The 19,003-nt window shown below is 38.0% G+C and overlaps 1 protein-coding gene across 1 annotated transcript in view; it reads right to left on the bottom strand.

Annotated features, from left to right (window-relative positions):
* Positions 1–14,527: 14,527 nt before the first annotated feature.
* Positions 14,528–19,003, bottom strand: part of SLC9A9 (solute carrier family 9 member A9) — a 123,057-nt gene continuing 118,581 nt past the window's right edge. Inside the window, exon 14 of the mRNA XM_057376543.1 lies at positions 14,528–15,792. Coding sequence (XP_057232526.1) covers positions 15,694–15,792 — 99 coding nt within the window. The 3' untranslated portion in view covers positions 14,528–15,693. The remainder of the gene's footprint in view (positions 15,793–19,003) is intronic.

Here is a 19,003-nt window from a genome sequence, read left to right as displayed (position 1 = left end):
TGGCCAGTACTTTTCTATCTACAACTTTTTTTGAAAAGAAAAAGATCCTCATAAAAAATGTGAATCATCTTTGAAAGCGAAGTTACAGGTGCAATTTATTGTTACTGCATCTGTAGAAATGGTCTCTGGTACTTAATGGCTCTGTACCGTGGGTTCATTCAGCTGCAGAAAGGGAACAGTAACATTTCTATCATAGGTGCTTTTGAAAGAATAAAAAGTGTAAGGTGATTTGAGACTGGTGTTGACAGACTTTGATACATGCTTTGATGCATTACAGACCTTTGGTTTGAAAATTTGTGCCAAAAAAGGGCAAATCTGTGTGTATTAAGAAAGATAAAAAAGCTTCCCTTGGCCTCACTGGTGCTGATCATGGCCTGTGCATTTTTTCTCAGGTTACACAGGGAAACTGTAGAGAATCTGGGCACAGAAGTCAAAGGTTCTTTACCTTGCAAACCTCTTCAATGTGCTTAAATTTGTAGTTAAGTAAAAATTTTCTTAAGATTCTTCTTAAAAGTTCAGGGTATTTCTAATTCAGCATTTCTTGAATATTTAGCATATTTGGTGAAATTTAAATCCTAAAATTAGAGCCATTTTTCAAGGGGGAAAAAAATCATAGAAGTTGGGCAATATTCTTGGGTTTTATGCCCAACCAGTATTAACAAATTAAGACATATTGCAGCAGCATGAAAACAAACTTGCATACTGTTTTGACATGTGCATGTCATGGAAGGATTGCTAATTGGTGAAAATGCCAATCATTACAGAAAGTGATTCATTCTCGGGAGTGGATGATATCTACTGGTGCCACATGGCATAGAATCAATGCTGTGGGAACCAGTCATGACCAGTATTTGAAGTATTGGGAGATTTTTCAGCCTTGAAAATAGGAATCCCCTAGGAAGAAAAAAGCACAGGAAAGGGAGAAAAGGGAGAGTTGGTTTTTTAGGAGAACACTGCAGTAAAGAAGAACAAAAATTTGCTGAAAGGAGAAAAAAAAAAGTGTTTCCATATTTTTAATTTGTTAAAAAGATAAAGTTGTGCCTGTCACTTTAGGCTCACTCAGGGGTGCTGAAGAATCAACACAGTCACCATGGGAGTGATGCCCAGTTTGATGACAGCTGGAGTAGGTGGGGTTCCCTAAAGCCCTGCCTGGGGAGCGGGATGGTGCTGCCCTTTGGGGACACACAGCCCCAGGATGCAGTGGTTGGGCTTCAATGTGCTGAGAGGGTGCAAAAGGGACTGGCACTGGGTGAGCCAGAGCTCTACTCTTCCCCAAATGTTCCTCTGTGCCCTCAGCACTGACAGATCTTGCTATGCATCTTATAAAAAGAATCACATAGGCTTTTGCCTATCCTTGCTTCCGAAGACTGGACACAACCCTTATCTCAATGTCTGAGGAGCTGTCACTCTGTGTGCCAGGACACAGTTTGGTTTATTTATGCCAAAGTTCATTTTTCTGATTTGTCACTCATCCTCTCGATGCAGTGATGTACCTGGTGTTGTACCTGCTCCATTTCTTGCTCGGGCACTGGCAGCAGGAGCAGCAGGGCTCAGTGTGGATCAATTGTCAGGGGATTGACTCAGCTGCCAGGACGGGCACTGCATGAAGCACACAGGCAACACTTGTCATAGCCATTAAATCCAGTAAGATACAGAACATGCTCTCCTCTGTCAGGAATAAAGAGCAGCTCAAGTTTCATTAACAGGGCATTACCAAATGCTTGTGAACATGAAAAAATAAGCTTCCATTCACACGAGGTTATCAATCTGCCTGTTCCACTGGTTGTTGGTGGTAGAGCTTACAGTTTGCTAAGCAGTGACCGTGCTGGGGTATATTTAACTGAGGAATGAGAAACCTCGAGAGAATTGCACTTGAATTGTAAAGAACAACATTTTTTAAAAGTCTCTAAACAAAATATAAGCTAAAATATCTTGCAGCAACCAAGGGCTGATTTTTAAATGGAGGACAGCTCAGTGCTCTTGGGAGTTGGGGTAGGGAAGAATTCCAGCTATTTCAGAATTTCACAAATTACTAAGAGGCAATTTGGTTAATGAGGGGGTGGGCAGAAACTTTCTTGCTGCATCTTTTACAGAGATTTCTCTGCGTTGGAGATTTTTTCAGGTACTAGAGAAAATATGTCAGCAAGCTTTTCTGAATCACAAGTTTGCTGGCTTGTCATTTTTGGGCTGAAGGAGGAGAGCTACATTTAAATATCTGATCCTGTATTTCTCCCCTTGTAGATTGGTTCAAATTACTGTGATTTGTCCTAGTGAGGAAGAGTGGAGATAATTATACTGGTGGGAGGCTTTGTGTGTAATTATGGAAGTTGCCTTCCACAGTAAATAGAGAGGTTTTGAATGGCTCAGTTTGGAGTTGTATTATATTGTGTATAGCTGAACTAATATTTATGAAAAGGGTTGTTCTTAGTTTTTGCATATATCTAATTCACCAAATTTTACATGTATGAAACTCTAAAAAATGTACTATGTGCATATGTATGATAAAATCTACATGTAGCTCTTAAAACCAGTCAGGAGGCACCTTTAAAGTATGAAAATGCCATGCTAATGTTGAAAAAAATTGATGATTCCTGTAAAGGCAATGAATCTGTGAAAATAATACCTGCTGATTTATGGAGTTGTTTTGATTACAGATTAAAGGTCATAGAAATACTGTTTCTTCTATGCAGATGGCATTATTAAATAATGATGATGTGCAATAGTTTAGATCAGTCCAATAAAACCTTGTAAGATGATCAAAAGGACAGGATCCCAGAGGTTTTTTTTTTTTGGTCAAGACTTTAATCACTCTTACCACCCCAGTGAAACAACAGGAAGGCATCACCAAGGAAAATTCTGCCCTCAGTTACAGCAGTTCTGATGCAGAGTAACCAACTCCATCTGTCTGGGTTTAGCACTTGGAGCAAGAGCTAAGTTATGTCAGGAGTCATATAAAATTCTATGCATTCCAAAGGGCTTATTTTGGATTTATTTTTTGTTGGGCCGTTGGTTGTTTTATTGATGCTAATACAAGGTGGCAGTGAATGTGTGCTATTTTTGCATGTGTTTTCATCTATATACCGTTCCTGTAAGCTATTTTTACAACAATTTGTGTGACTATAGTTTTTTTTTTTTTTTACACACAGAACAAAAAAGTCACTTGAGTGCTCCAATACCATGCCTTTTACTGATGGGTAGTTTAGGGGGACTAGCTGAAATTCTTTGCAGAATCATTACACCTTCTGACCCTCCAAGCTCTTTATCATTTCCCGTGAATTTTTTTTGCTAGGAGACTTTACTCACCTCTTTTGTTTCCCCTTCCCTGAAATCTGTGTGCTCCAGCAGCAGTCATCAGAACTGCAGGTATTAAGGCACAGGGTACAGAACACAGGAATCCAATAATCTCCTGACTGTGATAGATCATAGCTCTTGAGAATTAGTCTTGAGCATTGTTTGATAGCTACAGTTTTGCACACAGCAGCTATAAAAAATGCTCATTGCTGAGGAACTTACACCCACCCCTGCAAGCAACCCGAATTCAAATTAATGGTAATGAGAATTGTTCGTGCATCAGAAGGAGAAAAGAATGGAAGAAAAGTCATTTCTCTCCTGGAGCAGCCTGTCTCCTTGACTGTCAGGAGAAGGAACGCATACCTTAGGAAATCAGTCTTCTCTTGTTAATTCCAGCTGAAATGGCTCAAAAAGGTTTCTTCCAAGTGTTTTGACAGAAAGTACAGAGAAGGATAAGAGATCTATTCCTCTGATACTTGAGCTGGAACTAACACAGGAAGGCTTTTAAAGAAGAATATAGTGAGRGGGCTTCATAGTCAAAATGGGAGCTTATGCATTAATATCCAAGTTAAAATAAAACTTCTACATCTCAAAGATTAAAAGMAAAATAAAAGAAGRAAAACTTTGCTGAAAAAKAGAAGCCTCTTAACAAGTGGAAATAAGGATTWAGTCCTCTWGTCCAGTGCCTAGAAAAAARAGGGCTSACAAAGATTGGTGCTTGACAGAATRTCTTACAAGAGGAAGTCAGGAAGCTCCCCATGCACATCAAATGCAAAACAAATAAGCATTTTAATTCAATCTGTCAAAACTAATTAGAAACAAGATTAAAAAACCTCCTCACAATCAGATGAAGAATTAGCTTGTTAATGTTAATTCTCATTCTGTTATTGTGATAAACTGAGTCATAGCTATTTGCTTTGCTGATCTGCTGCTCCATAGAAAGTTTGTGTAGAAAATATCTATCTGTAGTGACAAGCTGTGAAGAGGGAGGCAAGGTCTGGTTGAAGCTTGTGCTGCTGGAAATCCCTCCCCACCTCAGAGAACAGCACAACTCTCAGGGAGGGGGTACAGGAGTGGCTCCCACAGGTATCTTACAAGGAACTCCTGAGAAAGCATTTGTGATGCATTTACCTTGAGCTTCAACCTGATCTGATCTGCAGCTTCTTGCTTACAGCTGTATTTCATAGCCTCACTCTTGATCTGTTCCTGACACGTGCATTTAGGAGACAGCAGCTCTGGCTCAGCATGGCCCGCATGTGAGGTTTCAGATGGCAATTCCCTCACCCATGGAGCCAAAGCAAGCATGTCAGCCATTCGGGCTCATTTGTGTTGAGCGGACCTGGCACTGTGTGCATGAAATCACAACCCAGACTTGTTTTATGCTTTGTGTCAGGTTTGATCTGACAGTTGTGTAGGGATGTTCCTGTACACCCCCTGTGTGCAGGGGTGTTTGCACCCTCAGAATTACTGCGTGCCCAGGCTGAGTGTGGTGGTCTAGGAGATGTCTATTTGGGTCAGACTTGTCTATATTAGGGTAATATTTTAAGTGTGTCATTATTGAAATAGGTACCAGATTATTCTGTTGGATATCTGATGGATATGTTAATAGAGGAAGACTGAGAAAGCAATCTAAGACATAATGTTCATTTTGCAGTTGCACCATAATGGAAGCATCCATGTACTTACATTTAAAAAACAGGATCTACCTCCTCTATGTGCAAAAGTAAAGCTGTCACGATAAATACATGCCTGTTTTTTTGTTTTTTTTTTTTTTTTGAATCTGTAGCAATAGAGTCTAAAGCAAAAACATGGAGAAACAGGTGTATTTATTGCTATGCAAGAAGTTAAAGTAAAAATGTGATTTTCAGCTATGCTTTGTGTGCTTGGAAAATTGGTGAAGGTGTTAAAACAAGCACAGTTGGCATTTTACACTGTTGAGAATAAACCATAAGTCACCTGTATTATTACCCACAAATCTCCTTAGGTTCCTAATCATATCCTGTGCATGCTAAGAAGCAACCTGGGCAGGGAAGAGATGTATCAAAGTCGAAGATGCCTCAGTACCCCTGTAATTTGGAGAGGATTGTGAAGATATTTCATTTCTGCCTTATTTCCTAAAGTGACATGCTAAGTTAGTTGTCCTTGTACTATCCCTAACTCATTGAGACAGCAGTGAATTCAACCAAAAAAATCTCCTGCTGCCAGGTGAGTTACTGGCCATTTTTTACATAATAGCCTAGGTGTTAAAGCACTGATCTGRGAAGTGAAAGATCAGGATTTTTGCTTCCTCTTAGCCCAAGAGGGTTTGAAACCACTGTTTCTGTTTCCTAAAAATATCCTAGCAGGCAAGAGCAGCCTGTGTTGAGGCTATGCTTTAGTTCTGGAATCATGCAGCTGAGGCTGCACTGTTGTGAGAATGAAAGTCAGGGAAATGACAGTAGAAAAGTGTTACATTTAATGTGGACTGCATATGGATATATATGTATGTGTCTTTTTTTATTCTTTCCTTATATTTAAAATTTAAGATATTATTGAATTGGTTTTCAAAGATAAGTAAACACAATGGTGTTTTTACATTGCCTCTTTAAATTTGTGGAGCAACTTATGGAACAATCAGCTCCAGAGTTGCCTTATCTGCCTTTTCACAGATCATTAACAAATAGCATTTTCTGCATCACACAAAGTCTCCAGTTTAGCTTGGAGGACCAAGCCCTAAAGACCAATCACAATCTTTATTCACTCTAGTTCCCAGGGATACTTGCCATGATGCAAAATATCAATAGCAATTTAACGATGTCATAGTAGTCAGTACCTATGTCTTTTTCACTTCTGAGTTTTAATTAAATGTAAACGAACCTGATATGCAGTCATTTGTGCAGCAAGTGTAACCATCTTTTATGCATTTGAAACTTTTGGATGTCTGCAGTACATGAAAAGCCCTCTATGGGTACTTGCATTATTGCATATTTCATTATAATGTAATTCTGTATTAGATATTCTATTTATGCAGAATCCGAAAATAGTTCATGCTGTGTAGCAATGCAAATTTCAGTGAATAATCCACAAAGAATTTCAAAGCCTTAACCGTTTGTGACATGCACTATTCTGTATCTTTAATAAGGACTCAACCTTTGAATAAATTATAGCGTTTTTTTATGATTAAAAACTCTTTCTGTTCTTCCCCATTAAAGAACAGTCTATCACTTCTTATCTTCATAATATTGGGAATGTTAGGGCTTATTGTTACTGCTCAAAATTGCTCAAACTGGTTTTAGATTTTCCACGAACAGCAGAAGTGTATATCAGGTTTTTGCACCTGAAGGCTGTTTCTCCCTTCCCACCTGACAGCTGATCACAGAGAATGAGATGCCATCAGCAGTTTCATGGCCAAGGCTTTATAGGATAGTGCAATAGCTGAGCAAAAATCCACTGTTCTCATACTTGTCTCAAGGAACCCAGCTTCATGTAGAATGAAGGGGATTTCCTTTCCCAGTAGTGGGGGGAAGCAGSGGATGTGAGTGGGGATGCTTTGTTTTACCTGCAGGATGTGAGGCTGAATTGCTGCAGCCCGGGATGTGTGCAGGGAAAGGCCCGAGGTGAGCACTGACAGCCCTTGGGCTGCTGTAAACCCAGGCTGAAGCTGTGCTCAGTGATCTTGTGTTKGTGTGACAGCCCTGAGTTCAGACCACAGGTCCTTATTGGAACAAACAGCAAAATGAAACGAGGGGGGAACCTCCTCTTGGGCTGTTTAAGAGAGATTGCAAAGCTGGGGCTTTCTACTCTTTCACATAGATGGCACTGAGCAGAAGTTTGCCTACTAAAAATATAATAACAATCTACTGAATCAGTTCAGGAAATCACCAGCTTGCTTTTGGCAAATTGAATAAAATGTTCCCTATAAACTCCTAATGAACAAATAGCAAAGCACTCCAAGTCCATCAGCACCAGGAACTTTTTAGAATTTGATTGAGATTTTACCATTCACAGCACAACTGTATTTCGTACATAATTATATGGAAGAACAAAATAAAAAGATCTGTAAGATTGCATAAATAAGACATCATTTGCAAGAATTTAATTATTTAACAGATTAAAACTCTTTTTCTTTGGGTATAATAGCACAAGTTTAAAAATTTGAAGAAACTAATCAGATCAAAGTACTTTTTTCCATTCCTTCACGTATTTAAGTATGTATTTCAAGCTTGTATCATAGTGTAAGATGAAAGATCAGCCTTTGTCTTGGGACTTTTACATCCTCTGACAATGGTTAAAGTGACCTATCCAGAAGTGAAGATCTGCTGCAATACCTCATACAAACTTGTAGTCAGCCCTGCATCAGCRTGTTCATTGCTCTCATCTGTCCTCTCCACCTTTCCTTAGCACTTCTTGAGAAGAAGAGCTGAATTAAGAACTGGTACGAAGATTGGTTGATTCACAGTCTATCTGAATGCAAGATGATGTTCACGTTCTAGTGAATCATGTGCCTATTTCAATATCAGAAAATAGAAMATGGCTCTTGAGTTTCTCTGCTGCCAAAAATTGCTTTATTTTGAATTGCTGATTGCTGGAGTGTTGTTAAAATTAGAGGCAAAATTTTTTTTCCTCTCATAGTTGTACATTTGCCTCAGCGTTATTGGTGGTGCTGTGTTAGGGTGCTAAAGTAGTTTAACTAAACTTGAAACTATCATAGCCAACACAAACTAAGGGTACCAATGGTGCTTTTTGCCAGAGTAACCACCTAAAATGGGAAGGATGCCAGTAATACAGACCAAGCTTCCAAATAAGACTTGTATGGGGGAGTCTCAATCACAACTACATGAAGGCACTGGACCATATAATGACTTTAAGGGTTTGCATCCAGTTATTAACTTTCAGTAAAAGAGTTAAATTAAACAATATTTTCTGATGGAAAATCATTAATGTGCTCTTTGCCATTCCTGGTTGATAACATTAATCATACTGATTCCTTCAGTCTCACAGCTTTACCGGAATACCACTGTAATTTAACATTAATAACAGCCCCTTACTAGGAAGTATTACCAATTTCTTGCCTAGGTGATGTTATAATTAGCAATATCTTGCTGTGACAATTGCTGCTGTGAAAGTAGTGCCATTTATAGATGGTATTACTTATGCAGCATGTGCTGCGTGCACATCCAGGCATTCCAATATACATTAAATGTSTGGAAACACAACAGCAGAAGAACATTTTAAAACACTTCAGATGTACTGCAGAGTAACTTTTTGCACATATACAGGAGTAAATGAAATAATAAGAGGCCTAAAAGAAGGTTTTAAGTTATGCTTGATTAAATCTGTGCTATAAGCTTCTGGTACTCTTATATCATACTTAGGTCTCTTGGGTGCTATTAAGTATTGTCAGCCAACAAACTATAATTTCATGCTTGAGTGGACTAATTCAAGCCTAGGCTGCTGCTTCTTTGTACAGTCAGCCTTCAGTTTGYTGTAATAATACAGTGAGAAGGGAAATAAAGAATTGTCACACAGAATGATAATACCTATCAGTAAAATCAGATACTGTGATGGTTTAAGCTATAATTTGTTTGGGTCAATAAACTGTGAGTCCATTTACTTCACGAAGCTTTAGATCAACTCCTTCAAGTTCTGTTTTTTCATTTGWCAGGTACTTTAACAGGCAGCTATGCAGGTAGAAGTAAGCTACAGAATTGGAAGGTTTTTAAATTTTGTTTTGGGGTTGTTTGGTTTTTTGGAGCGGTTTTATACTGTTAAGACTAAGGTGTATTTCCTCTATGAACAATTCCATTTTAAATTATGAACCCCCTTATGGGGTGATGTTTGTTATTTCTATCTATTTCAGGTTTTGATTATTTTAATATATTGCATGAAAGAAAGTGATATAGTTGCATAAAGACCCATATACTTATATTGAGCTGATTAGAATCTGTAAAAAGTCCCTGTATTYGCCTGAGGTCCTTTTTATCAGAAATTCAGATAACAAAAGGTACAATGTCAYGTGAGGCAGGATGTTAAATAGAAAAGCTGGTAATTCTATGCAATTGTCCACAATAAGCTGTAGGTCAGCTTCTGCCTTAGCTGCTGTGCAAAACTCTTATAAAAATCAATGAGCTTTTGATGCAAAGGACAGAAACCCTGGCCCAGCATCTCAGAGAGATCCCAACAAGGATTCCATGACAATTTCCAGAAAAGCATTGTCCTGCCCCTCAGACTGCAATAACGACTGCTCTCCTTCTCTACCTGCATTGCTCTCCCATTTCTGCATTGCTTAACCATTATTTTGAACATTGATTTTTTTTTTTTAACCCCATAAAGTTTCTCCCATGTGACTATTTCTTCTTTTAAAGGCAAAAGTGCTGCACACTACTTTGAAAGGTTTAAAAAAATAAGGAAATTTAAGACTATGAGAATCTGATTTTTCTATTGTTTCCCCTTGTCCCTTCATTTTCTCCCTAATTTAATTTTTCTCCATCTGTTTGTTTCTTTTTGTTTTAAACATGTAAACAGATCTTTCTGCAAGATTCTGTATTGAATCTTAGTGTCAGGTTGAAAGATCTAGACAATAAAAATTCAAGCTTTATTTCCTTTTGATTATATTTTGTGGAAACAGAATATCTGAAGCTCCGTTATTCCAGGATTGTGGTGAGGGAAGGGTGGGCTTAAAGATTTGTATTTTGTGATAGAACTATCAAGAAATGATCACAAATAATCTTTTTGTGTCTCTGTGCAGTGWAAGTGTGAAAAGGATCGTATGTCAAACATTGTAAAAGAACCAGAGATTTTTCATTTAACACTTTAGRTTTAATTTAGCATTCATACTTGTTATTTAAGTCATGTTTAGTATTTTTGCATTATAAAAAAAAGAATCTGAATGAGACTTTCRAAGAATCGTCATGAGTGAAATTTTACAAATGAGAATGGTTTTACTTGCTTATTCAACGTGGAATTGTTTCAGAATTAYTTATCTAGGTTTCTTTCTGTGAATGGAGGACAAACTGAGGTCACTTATTATTCTGGTTAATTATTAGCCATGTTTATTTATTAGGTTAATTTGCAGAATTTCAACAATCCTGTGTCCTTGGAAGGGTCAGGAAATAGCACCAAATCAGCTATACTGATTATCTGCACTGTAAAAGGRAAAATGAGTTTTTGTAGATCATGTGCTTGAAAATGTGTTTTGGGAATGAGCTTTGAACCAAGTTCAGGCAATGGTTTCTAATGATAAAATACCTTTTGGGGACCCTYTCAGTACTGCTTAAGTTTGCACAGTTTGAAGAAGCCTTTTGATACAGTCAGCTGCTTTTGCTGTGCTCATCTTATGAGATCCACTATAATTCATTTCATGTGTTTTGTGCTTTCCTCTCAGCTTCTGTCATGATCTGCTTTTAATACCTGCAAAACTGATTATTGGGCTCTCTTGGCATTTCTGTGCTATGCTGGCCACCTTCCTCCCAGCCCATTCTTATTAATGCTTTCATGGTAGCTGGATTGGCTTGAACTGTGTTATCTAATGCTGCTYTGGTTCATGATTGGACTGAATGGTTTCAGAGATAAGATTCTTTTCTCTGTTTGAAAATGGTGCAGCAAAATGAGCTTCTGGTCCAAAAGTAGGACCTTATGTGCTATTTTGAAGCGCTAAAAGAACAATAAATCAGAATATTGGTAATTAGGAAACTTTTGTTTTCCAGCAGGTATAAGAAAATTGCATGCACATACACATTTACCTGCCTTTTCCTTCCAAAGATATCTCTGATGTGAAMGTGACAAGTCAGCCCAGGAGGAAAATTCAATTGAAAAGACCACAAAATGCTGAGTTTGTGTTTGATTGTCAGCTCACCCTAGAATGCGCTTTTGCTTTTAGTAGCTTTTCCATTTTCTCACAGGCACAGAATAGTACTTATCTTGCTCAACAGGCAGCCATTATGTCCGTTTTATCCACATAACAAAGCACAGGAGAAATAAAATGATTGGTGTCCTGATAAGGAGGATAAACTTTTGAAGTCTACGAATAATGCAATTCCTTTTGGCTGATTGATTTCAGCTAAGTGCAAAGGACATAAACAACCTTTAAAAAAAAAACAAACTGAAATGCATGAACCTGAATGATGGATAACCGCAGTTTAAGCAGAAACACTTTTAGGAGTTGCTTTATGGAGAATTGTCTCACTCTGTCCCAGATGCTGGTTTCTATTCAGTGTAACTGAGTTGCTCAGATTGRAAAGTACTCTGTAAAGAAGGAGAAAGCTCTCCTGCCCCTGCTCTCCCGGTATCAGGTGTGTGAACCAYTCAAAATGCAGAGCTTTGTGCAGTTACACAGCTCCCTTGCTCTTTGGTAGTCTGGAGCAATATCACGGGTGTCATTGCAATAGTTCTAGGAGCCATTCCAGCAGCTAACAACAATCACAGCACCTCTCCTGCCTCCCTCTGGCCCCTCACATACACCAGAGATAGGCAGCCTTGGTGCTCTGGGCTTGTTAGTGTTGTGAGKCCACATCATGTACAATTCTCACCCCTTTGCAAGAAGAAAATGATTAGACTTTGCTGCAGGTGGGCCTAAAACCTGTCTTGCAATTTAACACTTGCAAAGTATTTAAAGAAACTTACCATGCATTTGATGTCTTTGTCCCTCTTCCTTTCCTTCTTGCTTTCTTCTATTTTAATCCTGCATATGTTTTCCTGTTATGCAGTACCTATTTTTTTCTCAATGCAAGTTTCAGTGTGTACTATTAAAATACATGTCCCACAACACAATGTAGGCTTCTCCTTAGGAAGATGGTGAACATTTCTATCCAGAAATATCTTAGTGCATATATTGTTGCTGTCCTTTTCTCATCTTCARTTTCCATTATTTTTGCWGTTTTGTGTTTTAGTGCAGCAATCYTAAATTCTCCTTTCTCTTSTCAATATGGAGCATGAGAAGCTRGGTGAAAAGTGTCCATATTCCTGATGGATGCTATAGAACAGCCAGGAAGAACAAAAATATCCCCACATGAGGAAGCAAGAATTAGATAAATTCTGGGAGAGGATGAATCCTTAGTGGATGAAGAGCCTTGTATAAAATCATATAAAGCCACAAATGATTGCAGAGTTTAGAGTAGCTAGAAAACTAGGTGAAGGTTGTTTGCAACAGACTTTTATTACACTAATTTTCCTTCCTTTTTAGAATTGTAACTGGGATTCCAGRCCAGTTTTCCTGAGGAGGAATTCCAGCTCTAGTCAGGTATACAATGTCTCAGGACTAGGCAGGCAGAGCCAAGTGATAYTTGCCAGAATAAACAAGCAGAGAGTTGGGACTGAGCAGAGTTAAAAGGAAATTGCTCTTAGCTGGGAGCAGGGTTAAAAYGTTTTTGGAGATGCTGTGGAATGGGGCAATTTTGCTCACCATTTGTCTGAGCTCTGCCCACACACACATAGGTTCTTGCTCTTGCAGGATGAAATTTCCACCTACTTATTCATTTGTTGGCTAAACTTGCCTACATCTGCTTTGGAAAAAACACAACAGTTTGAAGATATGCGTATAGTGCTGATTATAAATCTGTGGTGTCTCTTTTTCCTGATAAACTCTTAAAATTCCTTTGTTTATTCCCTTGCTTTCCCACTAGCCTTCAATATGATATTATGGCTTCAGATGGTGTAATGCATTGTAGGCTGTAAAAACAAAAGTTGACATAGCCTCACTAGAAATTGCCCCCTGTCCGATACAAATATTTGATTTTGCATTTTCCTTGTTTAAATTATGGAGATGGAAATCCAAGAGGATAATCCTAAGTACTAAAATGATCTGTTCCTCATTTTTATTATTTCAATGTTAACATTTCTTAGCCCAGGTTTTAGAGAACAATATGTTTTTYCTAGGTGTCAATACCTTGTTCCAAGAGACTTTTGCTGAAAGAAAACAATCTTCATTGAACCCATTTGGCTCTGGATCAGGCTCCTGCTGTCTCTTTCACAGTAAGAATAAAATTTGATTCTCAAACAGAATTGCAGGGTTTTTTTGCATAGTTCTACCCTAGCATGGCATGTTGCCATTGCCTAAGATCACTGAACTAATTGGGAATCATTCACAAGGACAGCAAGGAACTTTTTGATTTCCTTACTGATCTTTCCTCCCTCTTGCTTTCCTCCTGTGAAATAAATAGGCATAAGAGACGTTATTGCCAGAAGAGTGGGTAGATTTGTGTTAATGCCTAAGAGCAAATGTCAAACTATAGAAATGTCAGAGTCTTGTATGCTTTCGAAGTATATGAATAGATAGATTATTAGTTTTCTGTATCTTTTCTTTGAAAACTTTATCATAATCCTCTCTGCAATCTTGTACTGGGGACAAGCACTATGCTACATGACAATTTCTTCTTCTAAATTTAGCAACACAGCTTTATAATATTAGGCAGGGAAAGAAAGTTTGGGTGGATAATTTTTCTCTTGAAAAGAATGTCTTTCAGAAATAGTCATACTGAAGAAAAGCTTAGAGCTGTGAGTCACAGCATTAGTGGGTTGAACCATCATTCCATGCAGGAATATGGGCCTACATTTTCAGGATTAGTGAAATGTAGATGTATTATTTGTAATAAATATGTATTTTAGGATAATGGCACAATTATCATCTCTGAACATCTGAATTCTAAAGRAAGATTGACTTGACTGGTAGTGAGACTGACATGAACGTGTTCTTTAAAAAATATTATTTTTAAAATCCCTGAAAATATTTTCTTGAAATGCAAAGGACATAGCAACCAGAATTGCTGGAACTAATCACCAGACACCCATATTCAAGATCTCTACCACACAGATATCTCTGAGAAGTGGTGCTTTTGGTGCCTTCTACAGACTTTTCATTTTACATGTGCTGCTGCTGACTTTTTCATATTGATTTCTCTTTCCCTCTTCTTTTTCTGTCCCTTGTTTTCTTGCTCTGCCCTTGTTCTCTTTCATGTCTTTAACCCATGCTTCTGTCTGGCTTCTGCCTTCCATATTTTTTGCTGGTCCTTTTTTTTTCTCTTCAGAGGAAAAATCACCCCTGCCCCCCTCCCTTCATCAGTTCTTTGAAAGTTATAGTTTCTAGGATATGCCACAGGCACAGGCTATTTCTTCTGAAAAAGGGGTGGTTAAAGGCAGTCATGTTGGTACTCAGCATTAACATTTAAACATATTTTCTCATCTCATATAACATTCACCTACTATTTCTATAAGAATTCTCGAAGAATTATCCAAGGGAAACATTTTAATGTTAAGTGCTTTTTGGCCTTTAAAACTGCTGGAGTAGTTGAATTAAGGCAATATGCTCATTTTTAACCAAAAAGATGGTTTTTTTCCATCAAAAGTCTCTTTGAAAGATAACTTCAGTTGAACTCTCCAGGGAAGCTGTGTTCCCAAAGAATTGCATTTTATCAGCTGAAATGTTTAATTCTGTTTTGCTGCAGCTGGTATAAGAAAAACGYTATATGCAGCCTGAACATTAATCTCTGCTCAGTAGTGCAGGGTGATGGACCAATAGATGTGTTATAGGATAATGGAGACAGGGCTTTGCCTGTTCCTCTCCTGAGCCAGGATCCATGGAAATCAGCAGGTGGGCTTCTCTTGTATTGGCTGCATTTTTCTGTTAAAGGTTTGGGGTGTGACTGTTACTGTGGGATCTCACTGGCAGCCAGGCAAAGCCTGTATGGTGTCAGTCTAAAATGACAATAAATTAGAATGATTGATTTTACAGTTTTTGCACAGGCATTAGTGTCAGGCTGTATGTTCTGCCTTGGCTTGGGGAGATTGTTCTTTTATCACTTAAAATATTTTCTCAAAATGCAAAAGACATGGAAACCAGACTTTCTGGAATAGAGCATCAGACACCCATATTCAACATCTCTACTACACATGTTTCAGTAGGAATGTGAATAAAAGCACAAAAGCACAGGTATCCAGCAAATAGGAAGTATGAGCTTCAGGAAAGTCCTGGGAGCTTTTCACAATTGCKGACTCTGTTTTCTGGAGTTGGTAAACCAGTGTTGTCTTATTTTTCTCTTAGGTAGCCATTGCTTTCTGAGTATGTGGTCAGACAACATACTCAGCCAGGCAGTTGACACTTGGTTGCTTCTGGCTCCAACCTCCTGGTTCCCCAAACACAGAATCTGCCCTCTACCTAAATAATGATTGGATTAGTTTAATCTAGGAATTAGAAAAGGTTAATTTAATTAAATGTATTTTCTATATATTACAGTAGCTCAGAKCTTCTTGACTTGTTCCCTCTCCCCATAGCTCAGTCATGGCTGGACCTTCTGCTGCCTCGGACTTGCAAAATTTCTTCTGCTTACTAAACACATTTAAATAGATTACACTTTTGGTTTTTACAAGTATAATAATTTTTGCTTTTAAAATATTTTGAAGGCTAATTGTAGAGCAACTATCATTCACGGCCTATAACAGAAAAGGATACTTGTGGTCAAAGCCATACCATATTCTGAACAGCCACGCGCTCTCAGCTTTGGTTGTATTTTTATCCAAGTTGGATGCAGTCTGAAAAACAAACCAAGTGAAAAGTGCTTTTATAAAATAAATAWAACATGAAATTCCAATATTAAAAATACATGTCAGACCAAATGGTAATTAACTGCACTTTCTTTTAATTTAAAAAGATTTGTTGTCACACAAATGTCATCCCTGTGAATCATCTCAGGAGAAAATTGGTTCATATAGCACATTTCTCATTGCTGCACTTATTGGAAGAATGTAGCATTTACTTTTATTAATGATTCCATTTTTAAAGCAGTTGAGAAACACTCTATTCTGTGATCAATAAAATGAGATTTTGATTTAATTGCTATTGTGGGATTACTTCAGTTTACTCCTACAAGATCAGATGCTKTTTGTGTGTGTCTAACAAAATGTCATTCCCAAAGGGATTGAGATACTTTAATAACTAGGAGAATCCTTTTTATATTTCTTTTCAAGAGGAGAGGAACATGAGTTGAATCAACAAGGCTCAAAATACGCTTTCCAATCTGCAAGCTCATTGTGTAATATGTTGCTAAGATAGAGAGGTGGACAGTCCTTTTCCTCAGGGTCATAATTTCAAATATATTAGGAGCAGTTATCTGTACAAAGACAGCCAGTTTGGTCATACTCTAGGCATCATATTAGTACTAGAGGAAGAATTAGTAGCAGGGTRAAATTAGGAATGGGATTGGGACTCTTCTAAGGTTTTAGCATGTAATAGTGCATTTTGGCATGATAGATAAAGATTGGGAAAAGGTTTGAAACATTGCAGCAGGAAGTGTGATTGCAGATAGTCTGTGTTAGGTCAGAACAAGAACAACCCTGAATAAAGAAGAGTGAAGGACTTGAGTGCACAGGGGTGTAGAGATGGAGAAGAGAAGGACAGGCAYGGAAATAACCATAACTATGGGATGCAGAGGATGGTTTGTTAGAAGCACAGGGAGCTCTATAAATGGCCTGTGTGTCCTTTGTTTGAATATTAAGGTTTCAGAAGCCACAGTGCTGTTGGCAAATTCCTCTTTCCAAACTCATTGTACATCTAACTTCCTCTGAAGGGAACAGGCTTCCTCATTCGGGAATGTGAATTGTTCCTGTATGAAAGCAGTGCACAAAGAAACCTACACAAGAGAATAATCCCCCAAGGGTTTTCTGGTCCCTGGCCTGGTCCGGGTCTGGACCTTCTTTTATTTCTACTTTGACATGTGTTTCACCTTCCTCCTCTTGTCTGTGCAATCCATGCTGTGTAATCAGCGTTTGCAGTAGTGGGAATCTGTGTGGTTACCTGGAGAGCAGCTCCTGTGTAAACAGTARCAGTCAAGGGGTGATGGGAGTTGTTGTTGGAAATGTTTTTGGGCTCTTGCATATCCTTGGATCCTATGATTTTAAAAAGGGACTTTTCACTTTMCCTACAGTTCAGAGGTAAAAGTGGGGGAGACAGTGCTTTGCTCTTCCATACAATTTTCTTTTTGGAAGTGAAAATGCCAATGTTTCTCGTATCTCTTCTTCCATATGGGAACTGCCCATATGGAGATTATTCTCATTAGTCACTTGCAATAAATTCACCAACCAGCTGGCAGATGAAACTGATGAGAACAGTGTAACTAAATTCCTTATTATGCTTATAAAGATAATAGGGATAGTTAAATCAACTATGCAGATTAGTTTGACGGTAATGATATTCATAAGTGTTTTGCAGGCTATTTAGTTTTTTCCTGAGATCAACAGCATATCTACAATATTTTTTCTGAAACACTCATAGAAAATATATTCTCACTCTCTCTCAACTGAGATTAACATAGCAGAATTTGAGATACATAAGCCATCTGAATGAAATATACTATTGACTGTCTTTGTTTATAAGAATTCAGTTRAAAAGCTCGCTGCCATAAAGCTTTTGCCTTTTTTAAATAGACCAGCTTTGCAACTCTGCTTAGTGATTATGTATCCWGCATTATGCTTTTCAGAGTTGGCTTTTGGTATTTATACTCTGAATGTATGTGATATGCAAGCAAAGTGGTTTGTTTTTACATACTATGTTCTATACAATAATATATATAATTTTAGTATTTATKATGTAATTTCTTCCAGAACTCAGCTGTGATAGTCCATCAATAACTAAAGGGATATGAATATATGAGCCTCTTGCTTTTGTTTAGGCTTATGCTGTGATAATGATTTAATGATCAATTTAAGGAGTGGCAAGACAGAATTGAAACTGAGATATGTTTTTGATGGATCATGGCATGGTGAAGTGCAGATGTTAATTATACATGAAAAGGCTCTGCACCTTTTCTAGGGAAGGAGGTCTGGCTTCCAGGTCTTAAAATTTGACCTGGAATTTGCTGCCAGCTGACTGCCAAAAATGTCAGTTCAGGTAGCCCAAAACAGAAATAACTGTGTGCATGGAATTATTGAATAAATCTCTTCACAGAAAATTGATTTGTGGGAGGCAAAGGAAGGAAAGAAGGGAGATTAAGAGTTAAGGATGGAAAAGGTTTTGCAGTCACTGAGCTGGTATTGCATCTAACGTAGTACCCATGAGGTGGAAGGTCTTTAAGGCTTATTCTGCTCCAAAAAAAATCTGGGTCTGATTACAGACATGGAGTGAGAGGTTCCCACAGCAAGGTAGCGGTGTCCTGGTAGTCAGAGTGGTCACAGAGGAGCTAAATTCCAATCTCTGTAGCAGACATTGGAGTTTTCCCATTCTGGCTGAATGCTCTGACCAAGTACAGAGAAGCCTAGAGGTTTCTTTCCTATTAATTTTTGCTCTCTTTTAAACATCTTATTCTTGAAGATATTTAGTTCTTATTTCTGGAACAATCTCCCCTGAAGCTTCAATTAACAGCACTGAGAGCTGGCAGGTGGTTTAAAGTTCTTCTGGGCAAGAGCTTTGAGTGGCAGTGGGAGGTACTGGCACCTGAATGTTATTTGTGCAGGGATATATRTGTAGGAAAATCAACTGCTTTCACTGTGAAGACACTGAAATAGGATGAAAATAACAACTAATGAAAGGTAAACCAAATAAAAACATCATTTTGGAAATAAAGGTAAAGAAAAGAGAAACACAGGGGAAGRAGTGAGAGAGAGATTAGGAAAAACAACCTGACTTAAATTAAATAATTATGATAGGGACTGAGTTAAAACAGTGAGTGCTACAGAGAATGCAGCAAAGGTTTGAATTACTAAAAGATTGAGATGTCAAATACAAAAAAGAGTCAGACAAATGAAAATA

This window comes from Malurus melanocephalus, unplaced genomic scaffold (assembly GCF_030028575.1).
Source record: "Malurus melanocephalus ecotype Western Australia unplaced genomic scaffold, MMel_1.1 scaffold_281, whole genome shotgun sequence".
Classification (NCBI taxonomy): domain Eukaryota; kingdom Metazoa; phylum Chordata; class Aves; order Passeriformes; family Maluridae; genus Malurus; species Malurus melanocephalus.
This window is presented reverse-complemented; position numbering and strand designations above follow the sequence as displayed.